The sequence below is a fragment of the Cyanistes caeruleus genome, chromosome Z (genome assembly GCF_971803275.1).
Source record: "Cyanistes caeruleus chromosome Z, bCyaCae1.hap1.1, whole genome shotgun sequence".
Taxonomy (NCBI): Eukaryota; Metazoa; Chordata; class Aves; order Passeriformes; family Paridae; genus Cyanistes; species Cyanistes caeruleus.
In genome coordinates, this window is record NC_141732.1 from 34,150,302 (window position 1) to 34,168,696 (window position 18,395).

The 18,395-nt window shown below is 42.0% G+C and overlaps 2 protein-coding genes and 1 long non-coding RNA gene across 3 annotated transcripts in view; 1 reads left to right on the forward strand and 2 right to left on the reverse strand.

Moving 5' to 3' along the window:
- Positions 1–4,395: 4,395 nt before the first annotated feature.
- On the forward strand, positions 4,396–7,346 carry LOC147648332 (cyclin-dependent kinase 4 inhibitor B-like). Its single transcript, XM_086868275.1, has 2 exons — positions 4,396–4,592; positions 6,807–7,346. The coding sequence occupies exons 1-2, from the start codon at positions 4,455–4,457 to the stop codon at positions 7,104–7,106; spliced, it is 438 nt and encodes a 145-aa protein (XP_086724401.1). The 5' UTR covers positions 4,396–4,454; the 3' UTR covers positions 7,107–7,346.
- A 290-nt stretch (positions 7,347–7,636) lies between these two features.
- On the reverse strand, positions 7,637–9,860 carry LOC147648333 (uncharacterized). The gene is made up of 2 exons (XR_015280157.1): positions 9,689–9,860; positions 7,637–9,565 (listed from the first exon to the last, which is right to left on the reverse strand). It is a non-coding gene; the product is annotated as an uncharacterized LOC147648333 (long non-coding RNA).
- Positions 9,861–15,957: 6,097 nt separating this feature from the next.
- MTAP (methylthioadenosine phosphorylase) overlaps positions 15,958–18,395 on the reverse strand; it is a 33,899-nt gene continuing 31,461 nt past the window's right edge. Inside the window, exon 8 of the mRNA XM_086867181.1 lies at positions 15,958–16,896. Within this exon, the coding sequence (XP_086723307.1) occupies positions 16,858–16,896 (39 nt within the window). The 3' untranslated portion in view covers positions 15,958–16,857. The remainder of the gene's footprint in view (positions 16,897–18,395) is intronic.

Here is an 18,395-nt window from a genome sequence, read left to right on the forward strand (position 1 = left end):
GCTCGGGCGGTTTCAGAGACTTTTACCTTATTGCAGAGTACAAAATCGGATTGTTGTGGACCATGACACTGATTATCACACATAGAATATAATAATTATAATTAGACTTACTGTGAAGCTAAAATGAATATTAATTCTGATGAGAATTTGATTGTTCTGCAAAATCCTCTTGGAGGATTTTGCTATTAGATCATGTTGTTAGACCATTCCACCACCTCCTCTAACAAAGAGCACAGACTGAAAAAAAACAGAGGTGGAAGAGAAGTAAAAATATTTGCCTCAAAATGACTTCAAAAATAGAGACAATTTATTTTATACATGTATAAATAGATGTATAAAATTTTTAACCTTTCAATCTGTGGAACTCAGGGTGTGGAGATAAAGTAATTCAGAGTTTCCCAGCTCCACTCTGTTTGGATTTCTTCCGGTGCTATTTGAATAAAAAGTGTGGTGCCATACAGTGTGACACACACACATATAAAAACTTATACACAAATCAGAAACTATAGACAGTTTTCCTTGTTGACTTCAAATGCCTTTATTTATTTGTTTGTTTGTTTGTTTGTTTATTTATTTATTTTTGCATTTGTAGTAGGCCTCGTTTCTTCATTCTACACTGAATGGGGGGAAAAGCAACTATACACTGTCTGATCTGAAAAGCAAGAATCTAAAATACAAGCATAAATATGAGGGTGCTAATCACCTCGTAGTAAATTCTCTGTAACAAGAACAAAACTCCCTCATGGATTTGAAAGTGTGGCTATTATTTTCTCACTCTATTTCCACACTTGCTGTAAATGCTGCTAATTTTTTTTATCCCCTTTCCCTGAGCTTTTAATCAGGGAGAAGGGCTTTTCTAAAGTGCCAGTTATCTCTAGACTACAAATCTCATTTTGAAGGGCCTGATATGGAGTAAGACATGTGTGTTTAGTACATTCAAATTTAAAAACCCACCAAAAAAATCCCCACAAAACAAACTCGAAAAACCCTACAAAAATGCATTACCTAATAATGGATAATTTTAACTGTCTGTTAATGGATAATTATAATTGTCTTGAATGACATACAGTGGAGTTGTGGCTACCCCATCTCTAGAACTGTCTGAGACCAGGCTGGATGAGGAAGGGTGGTGGAGTGGGATTGGCAGTAATATCTCTGAAGTCCTTTTTAACCTTACATAATCGCTGATTGTAAGATACACTCTTATTTGAGTGAAGTATTTATTCGTTATTATGCAGTTTCTTTGAGTTATGTTTGAGTTTTTGTGTGTGGTTTGGTTTTGGCTTTGCTTGTCTGGGATAATTTTTCGATCATTTTTAAGTTCAATAGAAACCTCAGGGTTTCTCAGGGCACAACTTCAGAATGACTTAAATTAAGGTGACAGATTTTCCCCTTCTTAACCACTATGTGTAATCAGGATAGATATCTTTGCAAATATTCTGACATTTTAAAGTGAAGAGAAGAACAATAATGTTAAGCTATTTCTATACATGGGTATTGCTTCATTTTTAGTGTAACTTGGAAAAACTGTTTCCCCCTCGCCTTGGATATAGAACAAGTTACTTCCCGGCAACCAGTGCACCGCCTACCCCTGCCAGTCTTGTGCCCTTTTAGCCAGTTTACAAGCTAGGAAATCACAATATTATGTTCTTTATAGTTTGTCTCTTTATAGTATTTAATTAACGCCATCTAATCTGAATCTAATATCCAAATACTTGTTAGATAAAATGTAAATGTTTTGAATTTTGTTGTTGTGGCTGTTGAAAGGGTAAAACTTGCCAAACCTTAAACAGAGTACTGTAAGATGGCTGCGCTTGTTAGCTGAGGGCTACGTCTTCCGTCCTTTAAAATGGATCTGCTTTCAATGTCAAAGATCTGTATGGCTGAGTAATGATTCTAAATTAAATAAGAGCAGAAATGTAGGATAGGGACATTGCTTAACATGATTCCTTTTTTATTTTTTTTTTACTCTAGTGAAAATATCTTTGCAGCTGGGTTTGCTTGGGGGAAAAAGTGATTCACCTCCCTCCCCCCTGAGATACAAGTGCAATACAAGGTTCTTTTTCAAATAACACTAGCTTAGGCTGTGTTATTGTTACCCTAACTTCAGATATGACTCTGTGTTGTTATGTTTTGATTAATTTGAGGTATACTAGAATCGTATAATATAAGATTTGCTTTTAGAGGGGGAAGAAATCACATTATTTCAATAACGTAACTTAAAAGGCTGTGACTTAAAAATGTTCTAGTAGTTTGATATGTGATTTGGAGGGTCAGTAATGTTGGGACACAACAATGGGACAGTATTTGTTGTTTTACACTATTAGCTTTTAACATAATTTAGTGGAGATAGAGATGGAGATGGAAATACAGACAGGCTCTCTGATTTGACGTAACATCTTCACTTGAAAATATATTGTCATATGAATGTGCATTTTTATTTTTCTCCACAGAATTAACTAGGTTGGAAAAGATCTTTAAGGTCATTGAGTCCAACCTGCTATGTATATTACAAAATGATGTGTATTCTTATATGTATACATACAGATGCATAAAATCCCTGACCAATACTATTTTGCAGAAAACAAGGCTAGGCAGCAATAACCTGCAACCCTGCCATGCATCATTATTTGAAATTTTAAGACACCTAAAAGACATAACCAATGATGTTTTCTCCTTGGATTTATCTCTGTGTGGCCATCATTAATGTCAGAGAGCAGAAGAAAAACTGGAAGATACTTTATCTTTTGGGTACGGGGTAGTCTTAATTCTTAGACCTAAGAGACTTTTAAAAATCCACTCTTTTAAACTTTATTTGTTTGTTTGTTTATATATTATTATGTTTATGTGTTTTAAATTGTCTGTCTGTCCCGAGGGCTCCTTTTCACCACGCACTGTAGAAAAGCCATGGTGTGGTGGGAGTTCACCACTAGTCCCCGGCAAGCAAGGGTCTTGCATCAAATGTTGGACCCGCACTTGCCCCAGAAACTTTGCAAGGGAGGCTCTAAAAAAGCCTCAAAATGAAGGTATTTTAGTTAACCTCTGACTTGTCTATTCAGGGAAAAATCTGTGTTTATTTTTTCTCATCTGAGGATGTTTCTACTTTTGGCTAATAGTAAACGTAGGCGTAAAATCATGGTGTTTTTATTTTAGCTATGCAGAGCTCTTCGGGGCTTGCATCTGCACAGCGGATACTTCTCCTGTGGCGTCGCACCGGTCTTCTGCAATTTAAAAAAAAGGAGATTAGGGAACTGACATGGTGAGGGGTGGGAGGGGCGGGGGGGGGGGGGAGGGGCGGGGAAAAAAAAAAAAAACCAGCAAAAAAAAGGAAAACAGAACCCTGAAAAGCACTCTTATTATTCCCCTTGCCTCTTACAAAGGTCTGCCCGGATCTTGGAAGTGGCAGAATAAAAACTTCACGGCCCCGACCGTCGTGGGTGCCGACCACCCGCTCCGCCTCGACGGCCGCGGGGGGCTCGCTTGGGGCGGGGGTGTGCGTGTGTGTCACCGGCATGCTCGGGACCTGCACGCCTTCTCGGGGAGACCGACCCTTAGCGGAAATCTAAGTGAAGGAAAAGCCAGATGCCTGTATTTTGAGGAGCGTGACGCTGCAAGGAGACATTCTTCCGTCTAGCCTCCGGCTGCCTACCTTACCCTGGCGGGCTCCAGCCGCCGTTTGTTTGTTCCCGGGAGGCGGTGGCAGGACCAGGCTGAAGCGATCCTCTCCTATCCCGTGCCATTAGGTTGGTCGCAGACTTGCTGCGGGCACGGCTCCCTTCCTCACCGGCTCCTCCAGCTCCCAGCAGACGCCGCATGGAGGGATGGACCCCCGACCCTCAGCTCGGGGGCGCCCGGGCAGGACCCCTTTCGGAGGCAGAAATCAGAGCCGTCACTCGCACGGAAAGTCTCTCTCTATCCTGGGGGAGTTCAGGCCCCTTCGCCCTGCCGTCGAGCCCCCGCGTTAGATACTCGCGTGGCGCGTCCCACCTGCCCCGGCGGGGCAGCAGCCCTGGAAGCTGGTTGCCCGTGGGTCTGCGCCCCGCTCCCCTGTCTTCGCAACCCGCCCGGGTATGGGGAGAGGTTCGGGGCACAAGGCTGCCGCCCCCATCCCTTCTCCCCGGTGAGAGGAAAACGCCGCGAAAGCCGCCCGCACTTGAGGCGGCGGCGAAACCGGTCTGCCCCCCGACGTGCCGTGCTTGAGGAGCAGCGCACCAGCTCTGCCCCCCCGCCCCGGGGCTGCGCGGGTTTTACCGCGGCCGCGGGGAGCCGGGGGAGGGCGGATGCCGCACCGCCTGTCCCGCTGGAGCAATGCGCGGGGCGGGGAGGGGACATGGGGCCGGACAGGGGGGGAGAGGCCGCTGCCCCAGGATAAAAAAGAACTGCGTCAGACCAGATCGCAGCTAGAAAATAGGGAAGGCTAGGGGCAGCCGTGTGGCTCAGGTCGGTGGGGGGCTATGGAGGGATCCCCCCGAGGCGACGTCGACCGCCTGTGCAGTGCCGCCGCCCGCGGGGACCACGAAGAGGTGAAGAAGCTCCTGGACGCTGGCGTGGATCCCAACGGGACCAACGCCTTCGGGAGAACCCCGCTCCAGGTACGGAGCGCAGAGGGAGAAGGGGGCAGCTGGGGGAGCGGGGGGGAGCGGGGGCAGGGGCGAAGCTGTGCTCTACCACGCCGGCGGGGAAGGATGGGTATTTCCTTTTTAGAATGAATTTTATTGTTAGGATCGGAATCGTATTCCAACCGCAGCTGTCTGAATTCAAATGGACCTTTTATTGTTCAATAAATCCTGAAAATCCAAGATGGGATTTAGTGAGAAGCCGATGTCAGCAAACGAATTTTTCTAGGGGATACCCAAAATGAGAAGTGGGACTGCAAAATCCGCATCCAGATAACGACCCAGATAGGTTTGGGGAATTATCGGCACTTCGAGCAAATTAATAATTTTTTTTAATATGGCACGAACAGGTATTTTTTCCCCAACGAAATCGAAGTGGGGTCCCTTTCTTGTATATTCATGAACAAAGAACCTAGAAACCGTGCTGGTAAAAATTGTAACTTGAAACTAGGTATATATTAGTAGCCACCTTTTTTCTTCTTTTAGTAGTAGTAATTTTAATATTCTGTTTCCATTAATAGTGGCAGCACTTACTGATAGATGTTAGAAGTACCAGTACGTAGAGTTCCTTTCCAGGCAGTCTGAGAGTTAAAAGTGTGTTGTATTAATCGACATACTTAGGTAAACACTTTTAAAATATTCATTGGACCATAAATAAACTGTGATTTAAACTAGAGTGGTGTATCTCATGAAGATTTTTCGAGTTGCCATTTGAAGAGATATATTTAATGATTCATCAGCTAAGCTGAGCAGCCATTTCGGTCCTTGCACTTTACATAAAAAAAGAAATATTTTTCTGAAGTATATTTCAGAGAAAGGCTGTCAGAAATTTATTCGTTTTATTTCAGTTTTATGTTCAAATAACAGATGAAAAAGATCTCCAAACTCTTATAAATTATCTCTTTCCTCATCTCAGACTAAGTTCTCTTTCTCTTGCCAGCAACTTGTAAAATGGCCGACACTTGAATACGTGGACTCTCTTTTTCCTTCTGGAAAAGATTAATATCGGGAATTTATATATTATGACCTTTATAAGTATTTTCACACTTCTACTATAAATAAACCAAATCAAAGTCCCGATAAATAAATTGATAGAAAAACCCAGTCTTAAGATCTTTTTCGAAGTGTTAAGTCAAAATTTATGGCAGTTAAAATTCCACTGAAAATGACCAAGACAGTAAGGGAAGTAACCCCATGTGCAAATTTATTTTGGTTTTTGGTTGATTTGGGTTTATTGTTGGGTGGGTTTTGCTCAGTTGTGTATGATCAAACATCGCTGAAAGTTTCTGCAGCTGGCAGATAAGCAGAATGTCAGGAATTTGCCATTTAGACACAAAATATCATTCGGAATTTTACAACAGTTAAGTTTTGTGCATTGTTCATGAGTGCTAAGCAGCTGCTCTCACACCTCTGAGAATAAGACAGAGCTAAAAGAGAGAAAAAAAAGAAAGAACCATCTTCATCCCAACGTCAGGAGGGGAAAAGTCGGAAATATCCACACGGAATGCCAAAAGAGCCACAGCCAGCTGCATTGCCCCATTGCTGTGCTGACTGTTGATAAATCGGTAATGCATTCAAAGTGACAGCAACCTCAGTGAAAGGTCCCTCAGGGCTGTCACAAAATACATGGTGTGTATACGCGGTATAAATATTTACAAATTCTTTTGTGTATAAATATAGTTAATATATTTTTAATATATGTAAATGTCTAAATGTATTTATAATATATATACTTGCACTATTTATTATATAATAAATGGTACATTACATAAACTGTATCTATATTGTGTGTATATATCTGTACACACACACACATAACTGTGTTTGTATCTGTGTATAAACGTCTGTGTGCACATAAATATACACACACCACAAGTACCATTTATACCATGGCGTATATCAATGGTATAACCGTGAAGCAGAACATACACATGTATTATACCTAATCTGGAAACCACTAGCTAACATTTTTAATTTATCATCTAATCATAGGCTATCTCGACTTGGAAGGGACCCATACGGAATACATGCAGGTCACGACTACAAGTGGCCGACGCAGCAGAATTACTCCCCGATAGAGACGCTGGTCCGGCCGCCGCCAGCCCCGGCTGCTCCCCAGGCTCTCCCCGGAGGTGGCTCCCGGTGCTCGGTGCGGCTCGGGGCGGCCGCTGACGCTGTCTCTCCCCGCAGGTGATGATGCTGGGCAGCCCGCGGGTGGCCGAGCTGCTGCTGCGGCGCGGAGCCGACCCCAATCGCCCCGACCCTCGCACCGGCTGCCTCCCGGTTCACGACGCGGCCCGCGCCGGCTTTCTGGAGACCCTGGCTGTGCTGCACCGGGCCGGGGCGCACCTCCAGCTGCCCGACGGCCGCGGCCGCCTGCCCCTCCACGTGGCGGCGGGGGGCGCGCACGGAGCGGTGGGGCGATACCTGCGCGACCCGCCGCCCCTTCCAGGAGCCCCCTCGGGGGCCGCCGAGAAGGCTGAGCGCTGACCCGCCCCGGCCGTCCCGCTGAGTTCTTGTCCCCTCGTCCCCTCGTCCCCTGCAGCCCGCCTCCCCCTTGAATATCCTGCCTCTGAGTCATCACGGTTGGCGGCGCTCCCGATATCCGACTGCCAGTTGTGTCCAGCGCGTCATGGGCATTCCTGGGCATTCGGGCTCCGGCTCAATTTCCTAAGAAAAAGAGGAAAAAAATACAAAACTCAATCAGTTTTCCCCCCCCTCCTCCCCCTCTTTCCCTCCCCCCCCCCCCCCCCCCCCCATTTTTTTTCCTTTTTTCTTTTTACAGTAAAACTGCTTAGAGAAGTGAGAATGCTATACTTCCCTTACTGGCTTGGTCCACTGCTCTGCAAGGCTTTGTATTTTAGTTATTCCTTGAGATCTTTTTATGTTGTCGCACTCTGAAACAGCTACGAAATACTTTAGCTATATCATTGACAAATTTAATTATTCCCCAAATCTTCTCCCCTCACCAGCCCACTCAACACACAGTTTTAACACCGAAATATAACAGTGAATGAATGGTAAAAAATTTAATGCTGATCAACATTACAGTTTGGGAACTACAAACATTTTGTGTAGCTGTATTCACAGAAATTCGTGTGAGAAAACAACTGCCAATCAATTAGTTACTGCATCTTTTTCTGCATTTGTAGACCCCATTTGCTCTGAAGATATGGAAAACATGCTTCTTCTTTTTAGACATCTTTCTGGGTCTCTAAACCAGATATTTGGAAACAACAGCAAATGACTGCATTTGGTTATAGATCTGGATTGTTGCAAACTTTCGTGTTTTGTTTTCTGTTTTTCCTATGTAATTTCTATCATCTACTCAATGCTCATACCTCTTATGCATGATGAAATATCTGCTGCTATTGCATAATAAAACATGAAAAACATTGGCTTAAAAATAAGTCACTACTCGTGTTCGACTATTTAATGATTCTGTATGCAGCAATACTTAGGTGGTGTTATTTATTTCAACTTTGTTCGTTGCTTTCAATTTTTGTGTGTGTGTCTGCATAAATAAATATGGTTACACACAACATAATGATGCCAGTCGGATAACAGGACTTTTTGCATATATTCATTATTTAAGCACACACACACACAAATTAAATATACCCAAATAGTTTATTTCCTTATTGAAAACAACACTTAAAGAGCAACAAGAAAGTTCACCTGATCTCTGTTCCTTTGTGTAACTTTATGAGCTATTTTTAAAAGTGGGAGGGTTTTCCTCTGGTTTGGGCACAGGTCTTTAAGCAGAGCCAGACCCATTTCTTTAAAATAGAAACAGGGATGGAGAATCAATTTCCTCTCAAAAAAAAAAAACAACCAAAAAACCCAAACAAACCAAAACAAACTAATCAACCAACAAACTAACCAACAAACCCAAAACAAAACAAAACAAAAAACCCAAAACCAACCAACCAAAAAAACCAAAAAGCCCCTCGGTTGTTTCTTAGCTCTTTGGGGGATAAATGGAGAGCGAGCACCGCCAGAGAGGATGCTTGGCATCTCGGAGCAAACCCACCTGGGGCAGGGCGGGTGGGACCAGTCAGACTCAGTGATGGTTGTGGCTCCCTTCCCCACCCAGAATGGTCTGTAATTCTGTGAACGAGCTTTTCGCTTTTTCTCCCGACCCTCCAGGCGGGCGGGAGCCCAGTTCAGCCTCTCGGGCTGCGGCCAGAGGACAGGTGCTCGGCAGAGCTCGTCCGGCGCGGCGAGCGCGGAGCATCCATTCACACATCATCCATCCCAGCCTCCGGGCTCGCCGTCCCGGACCCTGCCGCCTGCCCTCCCGCCTGCAGGCTGCCCACCCCGGCGGAAGGAGGGCCAGGGCTCCGGCGAGTCCCGTCCGAAACATGGCAGAGGGAGTGGCATTCATACATGGATGCCCACGGGGTTTTCACCAGCCTCGTCCCACTCGGAAAAGCTGTGCCAAAAAAAGTGTAACCTTCCCAGAGGCTTTGGTCTTTTTCCAGGCCTTCCTTGGGAAGTTACCTGAAGAGGATGTAAAGTTCTAGGCATGGAGCTATATACGGTAATTTCAGACGCGGTGTAATTGTGGTTCATTCTTTAGACAAGGAGCCGGCAGCGCTGTGTGGTACAAAAAGCACACCTCAATTGTGTGCAAATGCCAGCATCTGAATAATTTGACCAGATTATTTTTCAATTGTGGACTCCTCTGCCGAACTTTAATAAAATACCTTGGCACTTAAAGAAACAGAGTTTGCTATTACACTATTATATAATAATATGCACCCATTTGCCATTAATAATTACGAAAAATTACTCCTAGAACATGAGTCCCAAGGTTTTATCTTTTTTTTGGTTGTTGTTCTTGTTTTTTCTTTGCTACAACAGGCAACATCTCCTCCAAATTCACGCACGTTTATTGTGTCTAAGGGTCCACAGGCTTGAAATCTTGTGGTCAAAGTCTTTCAAAGCTTCAGGTAAAACAGGAAAAACAAAGTGTTTTAGAAAAGGAAGTCACCACCCCCCCACCCCCCCACTCCCCCCTTGCCTGGAACAAAGGTGTAGAAATAGCATTAACTTCATTGCCTACTTACACAGAAAATAAGTCTCATGTTCTGTAAATCTCAGGAAGAAAACGGAAATGCTCAGAGCTCTTACAGAAGAAAGTGAAGATTTGAAGATGGGAAAGGCAGGCCAAAGTACCAAGTGCCAGAGAGGGAACCTCTGAAGACATTTGTGTCTTCTAAGTGCCCTGGTGTGCCATCACTCCTAGGGAAGAGATGATATACCTAGTCATTTTATTTTTATTATTTTTTAATCAGATTTCAATCAATACTAAACCAACACTCACTCAAGTAAATAAATTTATTTTTTTTTTCCCCTAAACACAGTAAAAAGAGGCAGAAATAGTTTAAAATACTGTATGAACAGAAGACAGAACGCTCTTTTTCTTTGTGGAAATATCCCCAGAGGACCAATGTCTCTACATTCCTGTCTCTTACTATGTATTTGTAAGCATCTTTATGCTTTTTGGTAGAAATGCTTACAAACAGTGTTTCTGTGCTGGAGAAAGTCCAAGAAGACGCAGGGAAAGGAGAGGTGGTCCTTAGGAGTTGAAAACCATGATCTTCCAACTAAAGGTGCCAGGCTGCATCCCAGAAAGGTACACAGATGACTGCCACTGGATTTGGCACTGCTCTTGTTATTGTTAGCTCAGATTGAGAGTAGGCTGTGAGAAGCCCTGTTGACACCTAGAGCTCCAGGCAAATAAGCACCAAGGGGACAAAACATCTAGGGTTTAGCTGACACCATCAGCAGGGGTCATGTTTTATTAGAAACACCCTGTTTTATTAGAAATTATTAGAAATACCCTACTTCCTACCACCGAACTAGGTAGCTTTTGCTGCCACTCCTTTCAGGAAGCAGCCTCCCGCATGATTTCTACCATTCTTACTTGAAGATCTAAGTGGCAATCTAGAATATGAGAGTTTGATCTCCCAGGTGGGGAAAGTGCACCTTTTTCTCTCCATGGTGCTGGTTGTTGACAGGTAGGAAAACAGACGTGCTGAGGGCTGGGAGAAGTGTATCCAGAACGGGGGAGAAAAGACACAGGTCCAGCTCAAGAGCAAGCTGCCTGGGGAAAGCAGAGACAAACACGGCTGCTATGGATGCACCAGGGACACTAACCCCTACCCCACTCCATGTCAGCCTGGGTCCATGGTTTTGTTTGGCTTCTTAACACTCATCCTTGCAGAAATCCAATGCATATGGCTGAGGAGCAGTGGCATTTAAAGTCAGACAGCAGACCCATTGCCTTGCCTATACAAAACAAGCACTTGAACACTGCTAGCTTTATGGCTTTTTTTTTTACATCTGTTTTCTCTTTAGATGGCGAGCAGCCTAAGGGCCAGAGAAGAAAATGAGAGTCAACCCAAGGTACTACGGAGGTCCACGGAGGGGAGAATTTGTACTAAACTGATCCAAGGACAGAGATAATTCCACTGTCATCACATGCAGTTAAGGGGAAATAAACTCCTACCACCACCATGCTCCTACTAGCTTATATTGCCGATTTACTTTCAGGCAAAAGAATGGTTTTAATGTTTGGCAATGTTATGAAAACACAAAAAATGTATTTCTGAAACTTCTTATACAGTTGATAAAAGCCCATTTATATACAGAATACAGAAATTGCTTCCTATAAAGCACTAACTATTAAGATTCAAAGGTCACATTAAAATATTTCAGATGAAATGTCTTCCTTTAGCTAGAGGAACCACACTGTAAGAAACCAAACAATTGGCCAGATTTCATGTGTCATCTAGAATACACTTAATTTACGATAGGCAGTAACTATTCTTAGTTTCAGCTGGATCTCATTTATGACACCCGATGTTCAGATTGGAAACATACTTTCATGTATGCCTAATCACACAGGTCTTTGCAACACAAATTGCCTTAGCCAATTCATAGCAAAGGTGGTGGGAAAATTGACCATCATCTAAATAAACAATGGCAAAATTTTGCAAAGAGTGTGATCAAATGTAAATTGCAATTATTTTGCACTGTCCTACTTCAGCCAACACTGCAATGACATCGGGGAGAGGAAGCAGTCGTTAAAACAGTTAAGTCAGAATTTCCACCTTAGAAGGCTGATTCTGCCCAGTGCTGAGCAACCCTGAATTAATTTCTCCTCTTACTGATACTCAGCTGGTTTCAATAGACAAAATCTTGCTGGTTCGTTCTGGGAACACCAACTCTCTCAGATCTGTTTTGAATACTAATATGAAAACTCAGCTCTGATGTCTCTGCAAATTCTGAGAGATGCTTTGGATATTAGCATGAAAGAATGTGAAGTGTTAGATAAGTGAAAATGAGATATGAGTGGGCAATCTCATGTTAGCAAGATAGATTGATGTTAGGTTGCAAAGAATGCTTTAGAGAAAACAGAAAAAGGAGAAAATGAGTAAATAAATGAGTAAATGGCCAGACTCCTGGTTTGGTTTGTGCCATATTTGAACCCACAGTACTGCGTTGCCATCAGTACATCATACTGCTAATACACACACTGGAGGATGCTCTGAGCAAAATAAAGGGAGATCTCAAGATAAAAGCACTTTAAAAAACCATGGATAGCTGGACTAAGCAAAATACAACATCCAAACAATGAGTGAAGAGTGGGGTAGGAGGTAACAGGAAGTCCATACTCAGAGACCAAGTGCTCACAATACAAATAAGTATCAAAAGATACAAATCAGACAAGGGAGATGAATGTTACTGAGTCCAAACAGAGAAGTCTCTTCACTCAAAGCAGAAGGAGTTCTGCTGCCTGGGACACCTGTGCCAAGATGAAGCAGAACTCCTAATGAAGGAAAGTTGGACAAAAGCTCCTCTGAGTGGATGTATGGCTTCTCTTGCATTTAATTTGAGCACTGAATTTAACTTGTTGCGACATTTCTGCATGTGGTCTGTGTAGATCTGGATGTTTAATAAGTTCCAATCTCTGACTTTGGATGCCAGCTGAAAACTGACAAAGAAAGCAGCTGGCTATTGTGTTCCCTGGTCCTTGCCCAATATTGGCATGCCTCTTGCTCTGTGCATCTGTGCTATTTGCAAGCACGCAGTTCCACTCAGTCTCCCCTCTGTGTACATGGGAAAGAAAATTAGGTTTTGATCACTTATTTCTAACATACCGTTTCTCAGTTGCATTTCTCTATTCCCCCAAGGCATAGCCTGCAGAGAAGCATGCCAGACTTATCTCTTCTTCAGCAGTTCCTGCTAGCTCTAGGGCCTTTCTCTTCAACCCAAAGTCGAGAGAGCATTCAGGCCATACAAATCAGTAAGTTTAGGACAATTCCACTGGAGAATGAGAAGCAGACCTGGCAAACTTAAGGTAAAATTCTACTAGTTAATAATTTATTAAGCTTTCCATGGTTCTCATCCATCTTTTATGACATATAATTTACCCACAGAGAAGCTAGTTCATTTGCTTCAGTGCTCACTATTTAGATACCTGTCCTGAAGCAACCAGTATTTAGAAGAGGCTTTAAGGTGGTCTGTGAAACATACACATAGAAAGCACACAGGCTTTCTGTTGAAAGCTTCGTTAATTTTTCTAGGAGGCAGCATTTTGTGTAAGAGATGCTAGTGTAAAACTAGAAGTGTATAACTTGTATGTTACACTTAATTTCATACTTATCAACCAGAAACCATGAAGTCTCTGTAAGATGAGCAATGATATCAGTCAAGCTGGGAGGCCACACTTTGGAACCTGGGATGTTTGAAAACTAGGCAACAGCCACAATTTACCATCCTATACCCTGATAAGCCATTTACCAGACCAAGAGGCAATTTTCAAAGAGCCTCAACTTGTACTTGCTAACACTGATTCTGATGTTACAGGAGCAACATCAATACTCTGTACCAGAAGGCAGTACTTCAAATCCTTCAAAGCAAATGGACTGAATAACAGATGCCATGAAAAGAGAAAGAAAAAAAAAATAGAAGAAAAAAAAAAATTGTCATGGAGAAACACAAACTGAAGTGTGGTAACTTTTTATCAGTGAAGTCCTCTGACCATCACTGTCTCATTCTTGTGAAACCAGACACATTCTAAGTCCAAGAAAGGGCCATTGTTCTTTGTTAGAATGTTTACTTGGTTTTAGTAATGTGATACATACAATTTTTATCTACTTCCTATCAGACCTGCAGTCCTGCCTACAATGAATACTATACATTTCTTAAGACTGTTTAGAAAATACAATTAAAATAACTTATATTTAGTCCTATATTTACATAATTAAACATTATCCAATGCTTTTCTTGCCAGTTACCATCTCTGTCTGTAGTACTATGGATAAATTACTTCAAGTATTACTTAAGTATTTTATACTTAAAGTATACACTGAAGTTTGCAAAAAACCCACTACACACTACCAGAGTTTTACAGACTTCATGTACAAATTCAGCATGAGATATTGTTAGGTACCAAGCCTGTGTTAACAGAGCAAGTAAACATCACAGAAAGGTCTCCTGCAGCCCAAATCATCAATGACATACAGCCCAATACTCCCATCACAGGACAACTGTGAAGGGACACCTTCCACTAGTCTTGGCTGGTCAGAACTGTTTACCTCATTCTGAATACTTCCAAAGATACCCACAACTTTTCTGAGTAACTTGTTTCATTGTCTCAGCAGCCCCATGATAAAAACCGTTTCTATATCCAATCTAAACATACCTTCTTTGAGTTTAAAACTGTTGCCCTTGGTCCTGTCATTGCAGGTGAAGTCTCTCCATCTTCCTCATAAGTCCCCTCTGTGTTCTGAAAGGCCTCCCTAGAGGCCTGTTAGGTCTTCCTAGAGCCTTTTCCTCTCCAGTCTGAACAACCCCAACTCTCTCAGCCTGTTCCCTTCAGAGAGGTGGTTCACCCCTCTGATCATCTTTGTGGCCCTCTGCTGGACTTGCTCCAACACATCCTTCTTACAGAAGCTGTATGCAATACTCCAGGTAGGGTCTCATGAGAGCAGAGGGGCAAAATCACCTCCCTCAATCTCCTTTGGATGCAGCCCAGGATGTAAGTGGACTTCTGGGCTGTGAGTGTACACTGCTGGCCCATGTTCAATTTTTCATCCACTAGCACCCCAAAGTCCATCTCCATAAGGCTGATCTCAATCACCTTCACCCCAAGTCAAATGCAGCATCTTCTCCTTGGCCTTGTTGAACTTAACCCCCACTCCTTGAGCTTGTCAAGGTCCCTCTGGGTGGCATTCCTTCCCTCACTCCAAGGAGGACCAAAAGCTTGGTCCTTTTGCTTTCCACAAATTCAATCCCACTATCTTACTAAATTGATGAAAATACTACACAATATTGGTACTGCAGTTAGAGTACAGGTCCCAGGCCTCTGAGGGAAACCACCCATTCCTGGTTTCCACTTGGATACTGAGCTACTGACTGTAACTCTGGATGCAGCCGTCCTTACCTAGTGTTGTCACTTTCAGAATTTGTAACAGAAATCTGTAACAGAACCCACTATTTATGGAGCTGCTCTGTGCCACTTTGCTGGGACACTAAGTACTCAGTATATAAACAAAAAAAAAAATTTGTGTAACAATTAACCATTATATGCCACTACCAAATGCAGAAAGATAAACCCAAGGGTATTGAAAATGGATACTCAGAAAAAGCTCTCTTAGAACACTCAGATATGAAATCCCTGGCTCTGATGCATTTCTCCAAAACTGCTTGTGGAAGAAAGATAAACGTGGAAATTCTTAAGGCTGGGTATATGGAATATATATATATATATATATATATTCTTAGTGGAAGGCAATGAAAAGTATGTTCAAGCTCTGGCTCCTGCAATCTAAGTTCTTAAAAAAACACCAGGAAATAGAGGAAATTGGTTAAGCTATTTTTCCCAGTACCTGAAAAGCACCTCTACTGGTTTTGGTAGGAAGAATACACCCACATCTAAAAGCTTTCACAGCAGGACACTGGGTGTCTAAAAGAAAAAGACTAGGAAGCTAAAGTGCTTGTGTACCTGCTTTCTTGTATTTTCCTTAGGATTAGTATTTTTTTTTTTTAACAGTACTATGAAGACCCTTACCATTCATGTTTCTGATCTTTTCTTTGCATTGTGATCCACTTCCGCAGCAATCCCTGCTGTTCAGGGACTTAGAACCTTAAGTTCTGAGCAGCACAGTATTTTATAAAAAGTGTCTTTCTGAAAGTGTTGTTTAAAAGTTATCACCACCAACCTGTTCCATGAATGGCAAAAATCATTGTGAGACATAATGACTAGAGGTAAATAAACATCCCTCCCCACCCCCCCCCCCCAATTTCCACACATCTTGGAGAAGCATACATTTCATTTGTTTTATTTACTAGACAAGAGTAGCAGGTTATTTTATTAAAATAAAACTGTATTAAAAAATTGAAATGCATACATTCGAACCACTCAAGCACATTCATCACTTAATACAGGAACTAAAATCGGAGCTGTTCAACGAAACAGAAAATGGCCAGCGGAGTGTTTGGGACACTGTCAGCAAAGCACTTTTTCTGTACAGTTCTGTAAGTCATGTAAGTACATCTTCAAGCACAAATTTGGTTTAGGCATTACTTCAATCTCCAACACTCCTTAAAAAACTGCTGCTGTGACAGAACCATCGCAATTATTAAACCATGTCTTCTAGTACACAAAACAAATACACTGCTTTTAAAAAAACCACTAGAATAAAAAATATGGATAATGTAGAAAAATAGTATAATTTTAATTTGAAATTGTTAGTCCAGTTTTTCTGTTACATTTCTACTATGTTTCCAAAGTGAATTGTAACCATGTGCCTTGTTGAAGGAAAAGATGGGAGGTAGAAACAGCAACACAAAATAGCCTATGAATCTGCTTTCTTAGATCATATTTTATGAAACTGCAACAATATTACTTAGATGTTCCTTTTCTATCATCAGTTAAAAGGTACGACAGAAGAGAGGTTACCGACTTTTTTTCCTCTGAGCACTGTAAGATACAGTTTATCAGTAGGGCTATTTATAGTTGAAAATGTACTCAAAATCTAATTTTAACAGTCTTATATGTGATCAAACCGACAAAGATTTAACAGCAGCCTTACACATGATCATTGGTCAATGTTTAGTCCATTCTTTTAAGCTTGTAACAATTTTTGAAGATATAACCTCTGAAAGTTCGAAAGTGATCCACTCTTCCTTGAAAGTACTGAAACTTCAAGGTCCATCCAGGTTGTTACTGCTTTGGCAGGATGACTGAACACTGCACCATTGTCTGAAATACAAAGTCACAGGAGATAATTGCTTCTTTTGCCAATGCAGAGAGAATTACTTTTCATTGTAAAGGCAGACTATGTAGCTTCCATTTAGGTTACAAACAGATGTAACTCCTTTCATGTGCATAGTATCTCCAACTTTCTCCAACACCACAGAAGTCAATATAATTACAAGGAAAGCATACACACTCAAGGAGTTTTCATTACAACTTTGGCAATGCTATGTAATAGGCTTATGGGTATGGAGAAAATGACCATACTGCAACACCACCACATTATGGACTTTGGGCTCACAGCCTACAAATGAAAAATGGTGCAGCATGCTTTCTGTGACTTCTACATGACTTTCCATCAACTCTGAAGTACAGCTATCAGGAACAGAAACCAGACAGATGGCACTGACTGTGAGTGAATGAAATACTCAAGTTATGTAGGGACAGGCAACTTTGACACTAGGTACATTCAAGGGAAACATTTTGATCTCAGCTTTTGTGAGAAGACCTTGGCCTGAACGTACCCCTGCGCTTAGACCAATGCAACTTCAGTTGAAGTGAAGCCTTCATGAATTTTCCTACTCATCTTTACTCACATGAGCCAATATACTCTGATCACCTATGTACATTCACTGATTTCAGTGATACACTTCTTGAGGAAGAAAATTACTCAAAAATATTTACAAGATTAGAGTTCTACATACAGAACCTAGGAACGTAAGTTTCAGTTCGAGATAGACTATAAAAAATGACTAAAAAAATTTTTATGCCCTTCAACTTGTTACCTGTCACCTGTCAAATCACATAAATGCCCAAGTGACTCCCTGATGAAGTGTACTGAAACACATCTGCATTTACCTTACCCAATCTAAACTACCCTAGAGTATTCACTTACCACAGCTCCCAAAACACAGCATTATTCCTTGTATTGGAGATCTGACAAATACCATTTCTCAAAGGCTAGTACAGAAGTTCAAGAAAAAAGAAGGTAGTACCAGCAGGTTTCCCCGAGAGACAAGAAATTTACCTGAGGAGCACTCAAAAAAGCTCTTACACCGTACCACAAGCTGATCTTACAGCCACACTGTAAAAAAAAATTAGTACTAACAGGACATTCCTTTTTTCATAATAGTACAGATTCCCTCCTGATACTCATGGGGTTAAGCCTCATGAAGGTACAGAGTTCAATTCCCAGTTATGATGAGTTAAAATTCTTTCCAACAGGACAATTTCTTTTCCTAACTAAAACTTTTCTTAGCAAAGATGCAAAAAAGTCTGCTTTTTCAGTTCCTATATGAAATTGTCTGCTCTCACCAATTCATTTACTTCATGGGCAATGAGCCCGTGTTTTACATGATCAATTTTTGTTATGAATGCATTGGGTGCAGCTCTTGCTGCCTTAGACAGCTCTTCCCATTGTCAACTATAGACAAGCTCCCATTTCCTGAAAGCATCCCTAACATACCTGCACTTCCATCTACTCTTCTCAGTTAACAGCATACCCA

Excerpts from the sequence above, each read along its gene's own strand:
- LOC147648332 (XM_086868275.1), top strand. The coding sequence starts at position 4,455 with ATGGAGGGATCCCCCCGAGGCGACGTCGACCGCCTGTGCAGTGCCGCC. Across the intron at positions 4,593-6,806 it reads TCGGGAGAACCCCGCTCCAG|GTGATGATGCTGGGCAGCCC; the intron begins GTACGGAGCGCA and ends CTCTCCCCGCAG.